At 50.8% G+C, this 18,819-nt stretch overlaps 1 protein-coding gene across 1 annotated transcript in view; it reads left to right on the top strand.

The window, feature by feature from the left end:
* Nucleotides 1-12,240, top strand: part of LOC144120090 (scoloptoxin SSD14-like) — a 105,030-nt gene extending 92,790 nt beyond the window's left edge. The window contains exon 10 of the mRNA XM_077652552.1: nucleotides 11,902-12,240. Within this exon, the coding sequence (XP_077508678.1) occupies nucleotides 11,902-12,063 (162 nt within the window). The 3' untranslated portion in view covers nucleotides 12,064-12,240. The remainder of the gene's footprint in view (nucleotides 1-11,901) is intronic.
* Nucleotides 12,241-18,819: the final 6,579 nt, after the last annotated feature.

Genomic DNA, 18,819 nt, shown 5'->3' with positions numbered 1-18,819 from the left:
TGACCAGCTTTAGCGTGTCTTCTCGCATGCCCGAGCGTTCATGGGAGACGCGCGTGATCATGCAGGCAACTTGTAGGGTGGAAGCTTTGAGTAGAGCAAGGACATGCGTACACCATTGGTTTGATTGTACCCACATGCCCAAGATTCTTATGAGTGTTTTCTCTGGTATGGGTTTTTCCTCTAGGTAGACGTTGAGCCTAAGGTTCTCGCTGTTCGGGACTGTGCGGTTTTGTTTCCCTTTCCAGACTCTGAGCAGTTCTGATTTTTCGGTGGAGCATGCTAGCCCTCTCGCTTTTTCGTAGTTCTCTACACAGGTCGCGGCCTCCTGTAGTCTTTCTTCCTTTTCTTTGTATTGGTCCAGATTGGTCCGTATTGGTCCAGATGGTGATGTTGTCGGCATACATGGCATGGTGTATTCCTTCGACTTCCTTAAGTTGTTTTGCAAGGCTGATCATTGCAACGTTAAAAAGCGCAGGTGAGATGACCGAGCCTTGGGGAGTTCCCTTGTTAGGGGTGTGGAACTTCTCCGAACGGAGTTCTCCCAGCCCTATCGTCGCTGTTCTACTTGAGAGGAAAGCTTTGACGTAGCCGAAAACCCTCCTGCCGCAGTTCAGGTCGTCCAGGCCTGTAAGGATGGCTTCGTGGCTTACGTTGTCAAAAGCTCGTTTGATATCCAGTGCCATTATCACGCTCTCCTTTCCCTAGGTACGTTACTTAGAACTCCTTTGATTTGTAGAAGTACGTGTTGGGTCGAGAGTTTCGCCCTGAATCAGAACATACTGTGGGGATAGAGTTCGTGATCCTCCATGTATTCTTGTAGCCTGAATGTTACCACTCTCTCGTACAGCTTGCCGAGGCACGCTGTGAGGGAGATGGGTCTTAGGTTTTCGATTTGTAGCTTTTTACCCGGTTTTGGAATCATAATCACCTCTGCATGCTTCCAATCCTCGGGAACGGTCTCCGCTGCCCAGTGCTTGTTGAGGAAACCGGTTAATTATGCGACTAGCTCATCATTGAGGTTGCGGATGAGTGCGTTGTTGACTTTGTCCGCACCCGCTGCCGTATTCCCAGTTGTGTGTGGAATTGCTGCATAGACTTCTTCTCGTGTGATGGGTGTATCTAAGAAGGATTTTCTTTCTCCCGATAATCCCCTGCATAGGTCCTCGGGTTTGTGTCCCCGAAGCACTTGATGCCCACTTTGTCTAGGAACTCCTCATCGGTTCCTTCGAACTGGTGGATTAATCGGTCACAGAGCGCTCCGCATACTCCGCTCTGGGGACCGACCCAAACAAAGCGCAGAAGAAGAAGAACCAACAAAACATACGATAGTATGGACGCCGGGACACGCGGGAGTGGAAGGCAACCAAGTGGTTGACAGGGTGGCTCGAGGGTACACTTTTCACCGAGCTCCCCCCACAAGCGACCTCGAGGAAGCCGAACCTGTCCCTAGAGATTACTCGGCAATCTTAAACCACTACAAGGGCTGCAGGAAACGGTGCCCCCACAACATAAATCTTCCCCAGGGAAGATGCCGTCTCCTGGAGGCTGCTACAGACGGGCTCATGCCCGTATCTAAATACACTCAACAAAATACAACCCACACAATACACAGACAAATGCCCATGGTGCCATGAAACACCCACGCTCTATCACATAACATGGGCTTGCCAGAAAATAGAGGTGGCATCAAAAATACCAAAACCGAGTGCGGAGCAAAGGGAAGGAATGCTCCCCAACGACCGTCAGGACGTCCAACTTGGCCTGATCCGGCGAGCACAGCTGGCAGCGGCATCCAGCGGAGCCCTGGACTAGGGGCAGACGACCATTTCTAAGATGGAAGACACCATCTGACTCCGCCAAATTCCTCACCTACTCTCTAGAGATCAATAAACGTTTTCCTTCCTTCCTTCCCGGGTTCGAACCGGAACGCGGCGGCTGCGTTTCGATGGCGGCGAAACGCTAAGGCGCCCTTGTGCTGTGCGATGGCAGTGCAAGTTAATGATCCCTAGGTGGTCGAAATTATTCCGGAGCCCTCCCCTACGGCACCTCTTTCTTCATTTCTTATTTCACTCCCTTCTTTATCCCTTGCCTTACGGCGCAGTTCAGGTGTCCGCCGATGCGTGAGATAGATGGCGTTGTGAGATAGATGAGATGACGTTGTAGGGCACGAGGTCTGTTTGCTGCACTCTGCATGGCGCGCCGACGAACGAGGAAGCCAAGCCGATCGCTTGCTTCTAACTCTTTTCTTATTATACACGGCGCCAGCTCCAGAAGCCGGCGTCCGAGCTTGGCTCGAGTAAGGTGACAGCGTCTTTATTCGCAACATAACTAATGGCAAATTGTACGTATGAAGGAAGGAAAACTGAGGTTGTGCATCACGGAACATGCGCTTAGCATTTCCGTCATGCCATTTATAACGAAGGATAAATGTGCCTTTTTCTCGCTCCTAGTTTTTTCTAAATATGCAATGCTATCTGCTGACTCTTTCAAGACGACTATTGCCCTCTCCCTTACAAACTTCTTTTCTACCCTCAGCAGAAGCGGCGTAGTGGAGGTAGAGAATCCGCTTGGCGTGCAGCAGGCCCATCGTTAAGATGCCGGTGCCGCAGCAAGTATCCACCGGCAAGGAAATATCCGTGCTTTGACGGATTCGAACAGCCAGGCCTCGGCTGCTGCCTGATCCTGGCGAACACAGCCGATGGAGAACCAACGACGCTATGCTAGTCAAGCTTGAAACACTCTAGAGACACTTAGTGAGTAACATGTAAGAGCGGTCTCACACCCTAACAGCACTTGGCCACCCTGGTGCAGTACTTTATGCCCACCTCCTATATGAACGCACCAATTAACGCCCGGCCCTCATTCCTTTGGGGCTGCGGAGAAACCGATGAAGGTGACGCTCAGAACTGTGACGCTGCGGAGAGTGCTAAGAATCTCTACATCCGATCAGGCCGCCATCGGAAACTGCCAGAAAAGGTTTAACGCACGAACCCTATTCAGTTAGTGTAGCCTAGCACTGCAGTTCGAAGAGAGATGGGGCTATAAATAGGATGTCAAAGGGGTCAGCCAGGTTTGGAGGTCACGTGCACATACAATTTCAAAGACATGTATTCTGTTTTCACAGTTTACTGTACAGGGAAGAAGGTGTAGGATTATTGATCAATAAGAATATAGCTGGCAATATTAATGATATTGCCAATGATCGTAATTATTTCTATAATACTAGAGAAACGCTGGTGAGACCTTCGCGCCCCTAACCAGTACGAGATGACTGAAATGCGGTATAAAGCAGCAGAATCGGCAGTCAGCAGTGTGAAGTGCCGAGGTAGGCAAGAAGCACGAAGGCGACCAGTTAATGGGGGACTACGGCATAGGTGCCACGAATAGCATAGAAAGGCTACCAGTATAGCTCACAGGGCGAAATTGTTTACAAAAAATTATGGGGCCGCTTAAGTCACTTTAAGAGGGCTTTGCGGTGGCTGTGTGTGCTGGATCCATTGCGCACGGATGGGAGTTTGTGAAGACGACATCCAAAGCACAGCGCGAGAGACTGGCAGTTAAACACGCGGCACGTTCAGCTGCAGCGATGGCGTGGTGGTCTAATGTAGTGGCCAGTGAAGCTGATATATTTGCGTCGCCGCGTGTTTGAAGTTCTCTCGCGGCCATAAAGTATTATATTTATTAATTTATTACGTCATGCGCCTACTTGAAATGATTTCCTTCTCTGGTATAGCGAAATCGATACTGCGACAGCCTTCCAGCTCATCCGGTGGTGATATACTTTCAGATATGGCGGCGTGCTCTGAATGGTTCTTGGTGGCCACGTGACATCCGTAATGTGATCACTGTCTCGGCCAATCAGGAAATTTTATGACACCTGGCGGAGCGGTTTTGGTGTGACGACAGCTCTAATGCTATCGCATTAATAATGAATACCATCATATTGTTACCGAGGAACGGTTGACGCACGCAGGGCTGGTTTACTTATAGGCGCAAGACGCTGTGGGGACGCGCAAGGCAGCGGGCAGCTCGAGAGATGGACGAGAAAACATCTAGCCCCTGAGATGGCTCAAGGCTTGCCAACTTCCAGGTAATACAGTTTAGCCGTGATACGGCGCCACTAGTGTGGCATTACTCCCCCTCTCTGAAAGACACCGACTCGGTGCGGCAGCAATCGGAGGCAGGACAATAAGGGTAGTCGCATGTGTCTGGCGTGTGGTGTTGACACGCGCGAGGGGCTAGCGGGCATGGTGCGGCTTGATCCGGGCGACGTGGACAACTTCGGAAGTCGGCCGTCTAGAAGAGCAAACTGTTCCCGGGGGAAGAACTTCGTACGTGACTGCACTGAGCTGGCACAACACCTCGTATGGGGCCAAAGTATCGGCGTAAAAGCTTCTTAGAGCGCCCTCGCATGCGGATTGGGCTCCACACCCAGGCTTGTTCGCCGGGCTGGTAACGCACATTTCGATGGCGGAGGTTGTAGCGCCGAGTGTCGAGCACTTGCTGGTGCGCCCACGAGCGAGTTGGCGGGCGGCCTCAGCGAAACGAACGAATTGGGCAGAACCCATAACAGAGGAGGTAGTGTTAGCTGGAAACAGCACAGCATCCACCATGGTTGTGGCTTCGCGACCATGTACTAAACGAAATGGAGTGAAGCGTGTCGCTTCCTGAACTGTAGTATTATAGGCAAATGTGACGTAAGGGAGTATGCCGTCCCAGTTCCAGTGATATGCGTCGACATACATGGAAATCATGTCGGCGATCGTCTTGTTGAGATGTTCGTTTGAGGGTTGTAAGCTGTTTTCTTGCGGTGACTGGTGCCGCTCAGGCGCATAACTTCCTGCATAAGGGCCGAGGTGGACGCTGTTCCTCTGTCAGTTAAAACGATCGTGGGTGCACCGTTATGAAGCAGAATGTTCTGGATAAAAAAAAGTTCGCAATTTAGTCAGCGGTGCCACGGGGAAGAGGTGTAGTCTCACAGTATCGGCTTAGGTAGTCGGTGGTGACCACAATGTAGCGGTTGCCCAGCGAGGACTCCGGAAATGGGCTGATTAAGTCCATGTCGTCTTGATGGAACGGGACCTGAGGCGGATCAATAGGCTGCAGTAGGCCGGCTGGCTTAGTCGGCGGCGTCTTGCGACGCTGGCACTCGCGGCGAGTTCTTACGTAATGCTTCACAACTGCAGCAACCCTGGGCAAGTAGTACTTTCGCAGTATTCGTGCCAAAGTTCAACAAAAACCCAGGTGACCAGAAGATGGGTCATCATGGCACGCCTGCAGGACTTCGTCGCGAAGAGCCGTAGGCACGACGTGTAGATAACCATCTTCGGTCGGGCTGTAGTTTTTCTTATACAGGATGCCGTTGCGTAAACAAAACGACGACATTCCGCGTGAGAAGATTTGTGGGGGAGACTGAGCGCTTTCTTCCAGATACTCAATGATGGGCCGTAGTTCACTGTCGTCTCTTTGCTGTTGAATGAGAATGGACGTGGAGATGGCGCCAAGAAAAACTGAATCGTTGTCGGGGTCAGGTCGGGGGTCCTTGATAGGAGCACGAGACAAACAGTCGGCATCACTGTGCTTCGTACCATACTTATAGACTATGGTGACATCGATTTCCTGAAGTCGAAGGCTCCAGCGTGCAAGCTGTCCCGAGGGATCATTGACGTACGCCAGCCAACACAGCGAGTGGTGGTCACTGACGACCCTGAAAGGGCGGCCATATAAGTATGGGCGAAATTTGGTCACTGCCCACACTAAGGCCAGGCATTCTTTTCTGCTGGTGGAATAGTTTGCCTCAGATCGTGACAAGGTGCGGCTCGCGTATGCGATTACACGTTCGAGACCATCCTGCCATTGCACAAGGACCGCACCGAGGCCGATGTTGCTGGCGTCAGTGTGCAGTTCAGTGGCGGCCGAATGTTGCTCCAGGCTTCAGAAGAACGGTTCGGAATCTTTCGTGAGGCGGGTGAGGGGCTCAGCGATCTGGGAGAAGTTCTGCACAAGACGCCGATAATAGGCGCAGAGACCCAGAAAGCGGCACATTTCCCTTATCGGTGGGCACAGGAAAAGTAGCCACGGCGGCTGTCTTATCAGGTTCGGGGCTAACCCCTTTAGCACTCACTCACGATGTGGCCCAGAAACCTGAAATCTTCGAAAGTGAAGTGACACTTTTCGGGCTTCAGTGAAAGACCGGCCGACTGAATTGCTTCGAACACAGCGCGCAGGCGTCTCAGGTGCTCGTCGAACGTATCAGAGAAGATGACAACGTCATCCAAGTACAAGAGACAGGACTGCGATTTCAGATCGGCAAGAACGGTGTCCATCATCCGCTGGAAGGTTGCAGGAGCCAAGCACAGGCCGAAAAAGAGCACCCGGAATTCGTACGGACCGTCCGCTGTAATAAAGGCGGTCTTTTCCCGGTCGCGTTCGTCCACCTCGATTTTCCAATAGCCGCTGCGTAAATCTAGCGACGAGAAGTACGTTACGTGGCGCAGCCGGTTTAGAAAGTCATGAATGCGCGGCAGAGAATAAACATCCTTTTTTGTGACTTTGTTTAAATGTCGGTAATCAACACAGAACCATAGGGTTCCATCTTTCTTTGCTACTAGAACAACAGGCGACCCCCACGGGCTCGTGGGCGGCCGTATCACGTCGTCCTGGAGCATTTATTGAACTTGGCGGCGAATGGCATCACGCTCCTTCGAAGAGATCCGGTAAGGCGGCTGACATAACGGTCGCTGGTTGGCGTCGATTATAATTCGGTGATCTATGAGCGGTGTCTGCCTAACCTTAGAGGTCGAGGCAAAGCAGTCGCAGAAACACTGCATAACACTTTCGAGGCAGCGTTTCTGATTAGACGGGATGTTCGGGCTCACGTCAGTTTTTATGGGAGTGGTCGGTGCCTCCACTGATCCTAAGGCTTCGGACAAAGCGTGCTGTCCCGTGAATTTGCTGAGTTCTTCCAAATACGCAATAACTGTTCTGCCAGGCAAACACTGAGGTTCACAGTCAAAATTGGTCACCAAGAGTTCGGTCGGCCATTGTTCAGTTCAACAGATCCGCGAGTAACACAGACTTGCCGTCCAAGCAGCATGTTGGTTTCAGCGATGCCACGAGTTCCGGTGCCGTTATCGCAATCTACGGTAACAAACATGCTAGCTCTTGACGGGGTCAATACGTGGTCGTCAATGACGCGTAACTTAGTCCCGCGTGGCTCGGGATCGCCGTCAACAGGGGATTGAGTGAAAAATGACACGACCAGGTCCTGAAGGTTGATGACAGCACCGTACTCCCGTAGGAAATCCAAACCGAGCATCAGGCCTTTGGAGCACTAGGGCAGCACAGCAAAGCAACCAGGGAAAGTAGCACCGCGGATCTGTATTCGTGACGTGCAGACGCCAATCGGCGTAACCACATGGCCATCGGCGGCGCGGATCTGTGGTCCATACCAAGGCGTCAGAACCTCTCTGAGGGCCTCGGCTAACCGATTGCTCATTAGAGAAAAATCAGCTCCGGTATCCACAAGTGCGGTCACATCGCGATTATCAGCGATTACTGGGATTTCAGCAGACACCAGTCGGTCACAGCGTGTCGTTGTCGTTGAGGTCGTGAGGTCGAGTAGTCGTCGGTCGGATCGTAGCCGCGGATCATCGGGTGGAGGCTCTTGACCCAATAGCGGCGACCCTACCCCCGGAGGGCGCCGTCTTAAGTTTTCCCGATGTGGGGACGTGCCTCGGAACTGGCGAGAAGACGGGGGGGGGGGGGGGGGGGGGGGCTCGGCGAACAAAACCGCCTTGGGAATGGCGACCGGGACTGGCGTCGCTGCGAAGTCGTTGGCTGCACGTTATTGGACAGGTACTGCTCGATGTCCCGCGGCCGTTCACCGTAGCGTGGTAGAGGGGCGTCAGGTGATAGCCACCTTAAGCCCATTCTGCGGTAGAGGTAGGTAGAGTAGAGGCAGTGGCGGAGGATGTGGCTGCGTTCCCCGCAGTGGAAGCAGAGCGGCCTATTTGGCATACGCCAAACGTGCGCTTTGCTCATCGTGGACCGGGTCTCCTGCGGTACTGTGGGTACAGCTACGATTGGGTACTGCAATCAAGGCACAGGAGTGACGAGGGAAAAGGCTTGCCTCACTGGCCCAGGACGGCTTTGTAGTGCTTGACTGCATGTCATCACATAGGGCGCCGGCTGCGGAGCTGGTGGCGACTAAACAGCTCGCCGGACTTCATCTCGGACCACGTCCGGTATGGCAGCTACGCTGGCCTGTGGAGCTTCGAAGCGAAGTTTCCCGACTTTTTCGTACACCAGACTCCTCACAAGCTCTCGAAGCTGCTCAGTGGGTGGCGACGTAGGCGTACAGTGGTGAGCGGCTAGTACACTAGCCTGGCGGCCGTACTGCGCGCCCCGTTCTTGCAGAGAACGATACATGTTTGTTGCTTCCTTGGCAAAGTTGGCCACCGTTCTTGGTGGGTCACGTACCAGTCCGGCAAACTAGTTCTCTTTTACGCCGTGCATTAAGTGGCATACCTTCTTGGACTCGGGCATAGCAGGGTCGGCGCGGATGAAGAGTCGCGTCATGTCCTCGATGAACATGGCGACGTTCTCGTTCGGCTGCCGCGACCTCGATTGCAAGGCGATTTCAGCCTTCTTCTTTCGTTCGCTGGTGTTGAACGGGGCTAAAAGCTCTCGGCGAAAGGTCTCCCAGTTAGTGAAGGAAGCTTCGTGGTTCTCGTACCACGTCTTGACCGAGTCCTGTAGTGCGAAGTACACGTTCCGTAATTTGCGCTCGCCGTCCCACTCGTTAAAGCCCGCTACACGTTCAAAGCAAGCCAGCCAGTCTTCGACGTCCACAAACCGCTCACCGTGGAATGATGGGGGCGACCGAGGTGTGTGAAGGACGAATGGTTGGGCATTCCCGGATTGCTGACTTGCCTGGCTAGCCGTAGCCGACGTCATTACCCTCACCAATGTTGTGAGTTGGCCGAACTCTGGTTGTAGGCCTCGCAGGCGGCGGCTCGCCTTGTTGTCTGGTGTTGTAGCCACGCGTTGAGAACTGACGTCAAGAGTGTCCTCGAGGTCAGCGTACATGGGTCGTTACCCAGCTTCTCCACCAAATATGTCACCGAGAAACAGATGACGTACGCAGGGCTGGTTTGCTTAAGCGCGCAAGGCGCTGTTGGGACGCGCAAGGCAGCAGGCAGCTTGAGAGATGAAGACGAGAAAACGTTTAACCCCGAGATGGCTCAAGGCTTGCCAACTTCCAGGTAATACAGTTTAGCCGCGATACGGCGCCTCTATAGGGGTTAGTAGTGTGGCAATACGTAAACGGGAGAACAGGAAGCGGACTTGAAAGAGGCCGAACGGCGAATCTAAAAACGAACTAGACCATGTGCACCCATGCTGATATCGTGCAAGATGTGGAAGTAAGATGCAAGTTCAGATGTAGAAGCCACAGGATTTTTACCTCTATAATCGGCTTCGATTTGAATAAGGAACGGGCAAAGGTAGTAAATGAATAAGTACATGCACCTATTAGTGGTAAAAGGAAAGGTACAGGAAGTTCAGCATCTCTCTGGAGATATATATTCCGCTTTATCCAAGGAACATGACCTTAGCCTGAATGCTATTAGCGACAGCCTTAGCTATGTATAGTCCCGGTGTGCACAATTCAATTAAGGGGTAGGGTACCTAGGAAGGTTACTGGGGCGTTATCTCAGCTGGAGAAAGGTCTGGTTAATTACGCCAAAATATGAAAGTCGAGCCCCAATGATAAAATACAGCTTTCAGAATTTCCAAAGCTAATCAACAAACTTGCAAGAAATTACTACAAGGAAGTATCTGAACGAACTTCAGGAAATGCCTATGTTATTGTCCGTGAAGAGCACTCAGTAAGCTCCGAAGTACAGAGGTAGCCTCATATGTGGATATGAAAAACTAATTTTGGTCGAAAATTCTATGTACGCACTGAAAAAGGTAGTTATCATTTGGAATATTCATAGGATAGTTAGGGCAGCCTAGCAATTCTAGAGGAATTTTTTGATTAGCGGAAAAAATCACGACGCTAGCAGATGGAGTGAGGCTGAGGAAATGGGTATCCCGATAAATGGAAGCGAAGGAAGTCACACAACCCATGCAAATAGGAAAGGCGGCAGCTGAGCGTCAAGTAAATGCAGATAATCTGTAGCACGATGCAGGCATCATGCTAGGAAAAATTGGCGCCCTGCACAAGCAATGCACAGTAACCACGAGCGTACTGGATGCATGGAAGAATGCTAATATTAAACTGCTCCTTAAGGAAAGTGCTACGAAAGAATCGAAAATTTATAGGCCCATTATCGTACACCTTGCTTCAAATGTGTTTTGCTTAGTAATTGCTAATAGAATTAGATCTACCTCAGTGTCAGTCAACTAAATTATTGTCGGTGCATTGAAATGCCCAGAATATAACCTGTTCTAGTTTATCTCAGGACTGTGCGAAAGGGACAAGTACGAGACAGGCACAAGAACACAACAGGAAAGGCGCCTGTTTTTGTGTTCTTGTCCCTCTCGTGTCCTTGTCCCTTTCGCGCCGTCCTGACATAACTACAGCTATTAGCCAACTAGCCCCGAACATATAACCAGCCCTGAGCATATAACCAGACCCCGCATATATGATCCCCATATATTACGAGGACGCATATACTTGACTAAGCACTTCACCACGTATCCAGGCAGTGCATAAACGCGATATGTCAGTGGCTTGTTTAGCAATGCTAGAGTAGTGGCCGCACAGATGCCTTACCCCACGTATGAAAATAATGAAATTCCAACAAGGTTAGGTGTCGGGCAAGGGGACACAATCTTTTCTCTCCTATTCACGGCGTGTTTCCAAAAGGTATTCAGAGGATTGGGCTGGGAAAAGCAAAGGAAAAATGAAATGAAGAACACCTTAGCGATCACCCATTTACTGATGACATCGCCATGCTAAGAAACAAAAAGGCAAGGAATCACAACGAATAGCTGAGTACCTTTACATGCAGAGCAGAACGAGCGGACTATGTGATGAAGACAGAAGTAATGTTCGACAGTCTCAGAAAGCAAGTGGTGTTTAGGATAGGAAACAAGATAATGAATGTGGCGAGGAAATACACCGGTCTAGGGCAATAGGTGACCGCACAAATGGTCTTAGAGAATTAATTTGCGACGAAATTAAGAGCGGTGTGAAATGCATTAGACAGATGAAGGAATATTCTTGCCAATATTCTTCAAGAGAAATGTACGCTTACAGACTAAAGACTGCAAGTTGCCAATTCACGAAAAAAGAATTACTTTTTGCGTTGCCTATCTCGCCAGACAGCTGCATTTTATTGCGGAGGATGTGGCATGCATCTGCCCTAGTGCTTTAATGCTTTTCATTGACGCTTTTTGCCTGACCACACATATATAATTCTTCCCCTGAAACAAACTTTTGTCCATGCTGGTGCATACGTGTATCACATCTCTACTCACCTAAGGGGCGGAAACGTGGAGAAAGCGAAAGAGTTGAAGATACACTGAGGCCAACGCAGCGAGCTATAGAAGGGAAAACGATAGGTGCAACGTAAACAGAGAGGAAGAGAGCAGAGTGCATCAATGCAAAACACGAGCTAATAAAATTTTACCTGAGATTAAGAAGGGGACATCTGCATACTTCGACGCTTTTCTGCATTGAATGAAGGTACTAAAGATAAGCAAAATATAACACATACAGTAGGAGACAAAGGTTCTCAAAGGTTGTTCGGCATATTTTACAAAAATTGCCGTAGAAATGATTTGACATGCTAAAATAAGAACTTGTTCCTCGGCTTGACATTACGCTCTTCTCACTTTCGACAGGTTGTGATGCTCTTGCTGCGATAGTGTTTTCTCTGTTCGGAACAGGATGTGCTGGCTGGTCTCGTGTGGCGCGACCACAAGCTGGCGCTGTCTGCGTGGCCAGGAGCTGTGGTGGGCATCAAGCGGAGAAGCGAGGGCGTCTTCGAGGCCTGCCACGACTACCGCGACGGGGCCATCGCGTCGTCATCCGGCGGCCGGCCAGGCTAAGCGGCCGCGTGTGCCGCAACCTTCAGCTGTGCGCAATGCTCCAACAGCGTTGCGTCGGTGGCTGTGGCGTGCGGATGAGATATTAGTTGGCGATTGAGGCCCAGAGCAGCTTCTCACTAATATTATTTAATCTCGACGTACTGATAACAAAACTTCCTCTACTGTAAAACGTGCGACTATACGTGCGACGTAACGGGATATCATTGAATGCGGCGATACTATCTTGGCATAGAATAGGTGCTCCCTGGGGCGCAGAGCTGTTTGTACAAGCCAAGATTTTGCCAAGGCATTTGACACTGTTTCGCACGACTTAATACTATTTAAACTCAATGCTCTAAATATTGATGATCAGGTTTTAGGCTAGATCGACTGTTTTCTTTCAAACCGAAGCCAATATGTCTCAGTTAATGGTTATGACTCGGCTTTTATTTCCGTAACATCTAAAGTGCCTCAGATTTTGTGTTAGGTCCACTCTTGTTTCTAATTTGTATTAATGATCGTCTTAAAAATGTCTCTTCCCACATTAATCTTTTTGCAGATGATTGTATGCTATATCGTATAATTAATATTCTCTGTGTTGAGGCGTGTTTATAGATGGACCTGGATATAATTTCTTCATGGTGCTGTGACTGGCTTATGAAACTTAACACTAATAAGTGCAAACACATGCGTATTTGTAGCCGAACTTACGATAACACCACTCTCAACGTTCTTAATAACGCACCGTTATCGCCTGCTTCATTGTACAAATATCTTGGTATTCACATTACTCACTATCTGTCCTGGGAAATGCACGTGAACTATTTATCTTATCAGGCTAACCGCACACTCGCTTTGTTACGCCGCCATTTTACAGCTGCAGACAGTTCCGTTAAGCTCATTTTTACAGGATGTTAATAAGACAAACTAGAATACGCATGCTCATTTTCGAATTCTAATAAACTATCTCTAATTAACACTTCAATGTCCGTTCAGAACCGCGCCGCCCGCTTTATTGTTTCAAATTATTCACGAACAGCTAGCGTATCTGCATTAAAGTCAACCCTCTGTATTACAGCTCTTTCTTTGCGCTGCAAAATATTTTGGGTTATGTCTTTTCCAGCGGGTTTATTATACTAACCTTATACTCAAAGTTCAGTCACTGCTTCCTCCATCTTATACATCCTCACCCACTGATCATATTTTTGAGGTAAGAATCCCGCACTGCAGAGCCACCGTTTGCTTGAATCAATATATTCCTCGAACTGCAAATGTCTGGAACCACTTCCCTGCTTTCATCGCTGCCATCATCGGGGTCGAAAATTCTAAGAAAACTACTGGTGTTTTTGTATGCCCCTCCTCTCTGTAATGCCTCCTGGTGTTGAGGGTATTGAAAATAAAAAAATAAATAGATAAATAAAAAAAAATAAATACCGCCTGTTAGACATCCAGACTCCTTCCGTAGGTTGGTGTTGTAGGCCATGTCGCCACTTTCACTAGCCTTTTTTAAGTTCCCCTTTATGTTGAAATTCTGGATTGATGCTAGTATTTCGTATCTGTTGAATAGACGATTATTTTGTGTTAATACGAATTCAAGCGTGATTGTGCAAGCATGGTGGCCTTAATATTGGGCTGAACGAAAGGAAAGGCCTCAACCAGCTCGGACAAGTTAGTGCTCTAGCACTCAACCCTACATTCACGAAAAAAAAACCGTTTGTCCTTTTGACAGATGGCATCCTTCCAAGGTGTATACACACACGCCTAGGCAGGTTGCCATGTGTAATTCGTATCTCCTTACAGCCGCAATATTTCCGCGAATATTTGAAGTGTTTGTTCGTTTTTCAAATCAGCCGCCACACCACCTTATCGCTTTCTTTGCGACGCAAGACGCGACTAGATTTATCTCGATTGATTGCAGCCAGGCAGAGCTGATTCTACGTATTTCCGGAATGTTCTAGTAACTTTGCACGCTTTATCTCGAAAGTTCGCTATCAGCTTAAAATTGAGCACCGCCGACAGCGGCGGACATTCTGTTCGACGACCGCCTAACACGCTTGTTGCTTCGCCGCCGCCGAGTGATTCAGTCCATTTTGGGTAGAAGTCAGCCCAATAAACAGTTTTCTTTTAGAAGACCCTTTCGTCCGTCTTCATCGCTGCTTCGACTGCCTTCACCACTACGTGACATCTGGTGGAGGTGCGGGGTGGCCTTCCATGGTGGTGGTAGTGGTTTTATTAAAAATAATAGTAAAAAGGAAGGAAAAGATTTTTGCTAGCCGCGGCATCTGCCATCGATACTGAAGCACCTGAGCTGGGGCAGCGGAAATAAAGGATAGCAGGCAGAATGGAGAAATTAAATGAAAGAGGTGAGGGGACAGGAAGAGAGGACAGGAGAGAGAGTAATATGTACAAACTATTTACACAATAAGAAATGTGTCCAGGTTGTGCGCGTGATTAGTTCATTTTAGAGGAATTAAATCACACACGCGCACAGCACTGTGATGGTTACAACTGGAGTGGGGCGTCCAGTTATAAGCCATTCGGGACGCCCCCTTCAAGTCGTGAAGCCAGCCCTTAGCGCTTCGCACCCGAGGACGAGCCAGCAGCTCACCGAGCCAGCCGACGTCTCCAGGAAGAGGAGCCTGAGTTCGGAAAACTGCCGGACCGCACCAGACTGCGAAAAGACGCTGCTACGAGCACCGCAACCTCGCCGAAGATGTCGACACCGATCATACTACAGCAGCCGCGGGTGCCGCCAACTTTCAATGGATCCCTAGGCGAGGACCCTAAATAATGGTTGGATCAATTTGAGCGCGTGGCGTCATTAAACAAGTGGGATGATGCGGCAAAAATTGTACACGTGTTCTTCTCATTGGATGGCTCCGCACGCACGTGGTACGAAAACTACGAGTCGTTCCTTACGACATGGGAGCTATTCAACATAGAACTATTGAAGGTATTCAAAAGTGTCATGAGGAAAGAAAGAGCCGAACGACTCCTCGAGTCCAGGATCCAGCTTCCGAATGAGCCCGTCCGCGGTTACGTCGAGGAGATGAAGCGCCTATTTCGCTGCGCCGACCCCGAGATGACCGAGGAAAAGAAAGTTCAGTTTTTAATGCTCGGCGTAAAAGAACAACTCTTTGGCAGCCTCGTCCGCCCGCCGCCAAAAACAGTCGAGGAATTCATGCAAGAAGCCTGCACGATTGAGAAGACCCTCGACGTTCGAGCTCGGCAGTACAACCGCCCTTCCTCTGCCTGTGCAATCCGTTCGGACACGCCGGCCACCACCAGCGACAGCTTGCGGGAAGTTATCCGCGAAATCTTCCGAGAGGAGCTACGCCGATTACTGCCATCCTCCACACAGCCACAAGCAGCGACTCTGATGGATGTGGTACGGGAAGAAGTGCAACAGGCACTTGAAACCCCGACGGCCAAAGAACCCCAGGCCATGACCTACGCCGCTGCAGTAAAGACTGCTCAGCCCCAACGACAACCCCTAGATGAGCCACTTGTTCCACAACGCCGCCTCCCAGCCCCCACCCGCCCAGCCTATGACCGACGCTCAATCCCCAGGACATGCGACGCCTGGAGGACTTCCGACAACCGGCCGTTGCGCTTCCTTGCGGTGAGGCCGCCCATATTCTTCGTCACTGCCCGTACCGACGTATCAGTCATCAAGGATTTGCCGTTAACGCCCCACGACCACGCTTCAGACAACGTCCGCAGGAAATCGACGAGTACCTGCGTCGAGAAGAGTACACGCCGAACCGCTTTTCGCGCTCACCATCGCCGTCAACCTCGCGCTTTGCGTCGCCACGCCGTAGCTACGCAGCCGCGATACGAGGAAGGTCTCCCAGCCCCGTAGGAGAAACTAAAGGCAGCAACCTCTGGAGGTGAGGTTGCTCACGAGCGAAACGCCGAAGATCCTCCACCGACCACGCCCCATAAAGACGCTGCACCCGCGACGCCGCATGAAGAACCTACTCTCGCTGCACCGACCCCGCACAAAATGACAACCCCGACCACGACGCAAACTACCTTCAAAACGACGACGCCACCCAGACGACGCCCCACCCGCGACTCGCTATACGCGACGAAGCCGTGACCCGACGCCGAGAGCGACATGCAATTCAAGAGCCAGGACCTCCGACTTAGAAGTGACTATCGACGGCCGGAAAGTTAGCGCTCTAGTTGACACAGGAGCCGATTACTCGGTGATGAATTGAGCATTCGCTGCGCAGCTGAGAAAAGTCACAACGGCTTGGGACGGCCCACAAGTTCGCACCACAGGGGGCCACCTCATTACGCCATCAGGACGATGCACAGCGCGAGTGACTGTCAAAGGACACACCTATCCTGCGACCTTTGTTGTGCTACCGCAATGCTCCCGCGAAGTGATCTTGGGTATGGATTTCCTTAATGAGCATCAAGCGATCATCGACCTGCGATCCAAGCTGATCATGCTTTCGACGGACGAATCCATCACTTCTATGAAAACTCAGGAAAATCACGTCACCCTGAGTGTCCTGGAGGAAGAAGTGAGTGTCCCACCCCGTTCATGCGTTATCGTGACCGTAGGTGCCACGAAAGCCATTAACGCTCAAGGCATCATCGAGGGCAACATGCAGTCGCTTCTAGACCGCGGAATCAGCATCGCAAGAGGCATCGCACATTCGCGCAATGACCAGGCCGAAGTACTGCTGACTAACTTCAGCGAAGAATACCGGCACATTAACAGAGGAACGACGATTGCTTTCTTCGACGAAATATCTGACGTACGAGACTCCGACCTCTCCGACCCTCCGCAGAAGATTCGCCTGACCAAGAGAACTCGCCCACTTTCGACATCAACCAGCCCTGCACCGGAACAGACAAGACCAGATCCGCAATCGGCTTCAAAGCTACATTGAATGTTTTTCGACATCGCCGAAGGTGCGACAGACGCCAATTGCCAAGCATCGCATTATAATGGATCAACACGTCCGACCTCTCCGTCAAAGCCCCTACCGTGTGTCACCGCGAGAACGACAAGCCATCCGGGACCAAGTCGAAGAAATGCTTCGCGACGACGTCATCCAGCCTTCAAACAGCCCATGGGCGGCACCTGTTGTTCTAGTGACAAAGAAAGACGGCGCACTTCGATTCTGCGTGTATTACCGCCGCTTGAACAACGTAACAATGAAGGACGTTTACCCCCTCCCCCGCATCGACGACACACTGGATCGCCTCTGCAACGCCAAATATTTCTCATCGATGGACCTCAAGAGCGGCTACTGGCAAATTGAGGTCGACGAAAGAGATCGCGAGAAGACAGCATTCATCACTCCAGATGGGCTGCTTGAGTTCAAGGTGATGCCATTTGGTCTCTGTTCCGCACCAGCGACGTTTGCGAGTAATGGATACAGTGCTGGCAGGCCTGAAGTGGCAAATTCGTCTGGTATATTTAGATGACGTTGTTGTCTTCGCCTCGAACTTTGAAGAGCACCTCAAAAGACTTCGAACAGTACTAGACGCAATCAAGTCGTCTGGCCTAACCTTGAAAGCAGAGAAATGCCACTTTTTCTACGAAGAGCTGCTGTTTCTAGGCCACATCGTTAGCAAGAAAGGAGTCCGCCCAGACCCGCATAAAACAGCTGCTATTGAACAGTTTCCACCGCCGGCCGATAAGAAAGTAGTACGCAGATTTCTCTGATGGTGCGCATATTACCAACGATTTGTGAAAAACCTTTCCCGCATCGCCGAGCCCCTGACCCAACTGACGAAGGCAGACGTGCCGTTTAAATGGGAAGTGCCGCAAGCAGAGGCCTTCAAGGAACTTCAGCGTCGTTTACAGTCCCCACCGATCCTCGCGCATTTTGATGAAAACGCCGATACTGAAGTTCATACCGACGCAAGCAGCATGGGCCTAGGCGCCGTCCTCGTTCAAAAAAGCGACAGGCTGGAAAAAGTCATCGCATACGCTAGCCGTTGCCTTTCCAAGGCAGAGGCTAACTATTCAACAACTGAGAAGGAGTGCCTTGCCATCATCTGGGCTACGTCGAAATTCGGCCCCATACCTGTACGGACGACCGTTCAAGGTGGTCAGCGACCACCACGCGCTGTGCTGGCTTGCCAATTTGAAGGACCCCTCTGGCCGACTCGCTCGATGGAGTCTGCGTCTCCAGGAGTTTGACGTCACCGTCGTTTACAAGTCCAGACCCAAGCACTCTGACGCCGATTGCCTCTCACGAGCCCCTATAGATGCACCGCCGCCGGACGACGATGAGGACGCCTTCCTGGGACCCATCAGCCCCAGCTCTTTTGCCCAGCAGCAACGCTCGACCCCGCCCCAAAAGGCTTCATCGAGTACCTGGAAGGCAGGTTTCTTCATCCCCCGCTTCATTCAAGCGAGGACTGTCTTCCGTCTGTGTGCAGAATGAGGTCCTTGTGAAGAAGAACTTTATAGAGAGCAAAACAGCCTACCTTCCTGTTGTACCTACTTGTCTCCGCGAAGAAGTTCTACAGACTTCACACGACGAGCCGACAGCTGGACATCTCGGGTTTACTCGCACCCTCCGCGGCATTCAAGACAAGTATTACTGGCCCCGACTGTCTGCCGATGTCGCACACTATGTGAAAACCTGCCGAGATTGTCAGCGACGAAAGACTGCTCCCACACGACCAGCAGGATTTCTGAACCCCATTGAACCTCCTTCAAGACCCTTTCAGCAGATCGGCATGGACTTGCTTGGCCCTTTTCCAACGTCGACATCTGGAAATAAGTGGATCATCATAGCGACC

The sequence above is a fragment of the Amblyomma americanum genome, chromosome 2, assembly GCF_052857255.1.
Source record: "Amblyomma americanum isolate KBUSLIRL-KWMA chromosome 2, ASM5285725v1, whole genome shotgun sequence".
Taxonomy (NCBI): domain Eukaryota; kingdom Metazoa; phylum Arthropoda; class Arachnida; order Ixodida; family Ixodidae; genus Amblyomma; species Amblyomma americanum.
The sequence above is the reverse complement of the archived record's forward strand: the minus strand, read 5'-3'. Positions and strand labels throughout refer to the sequence as shown.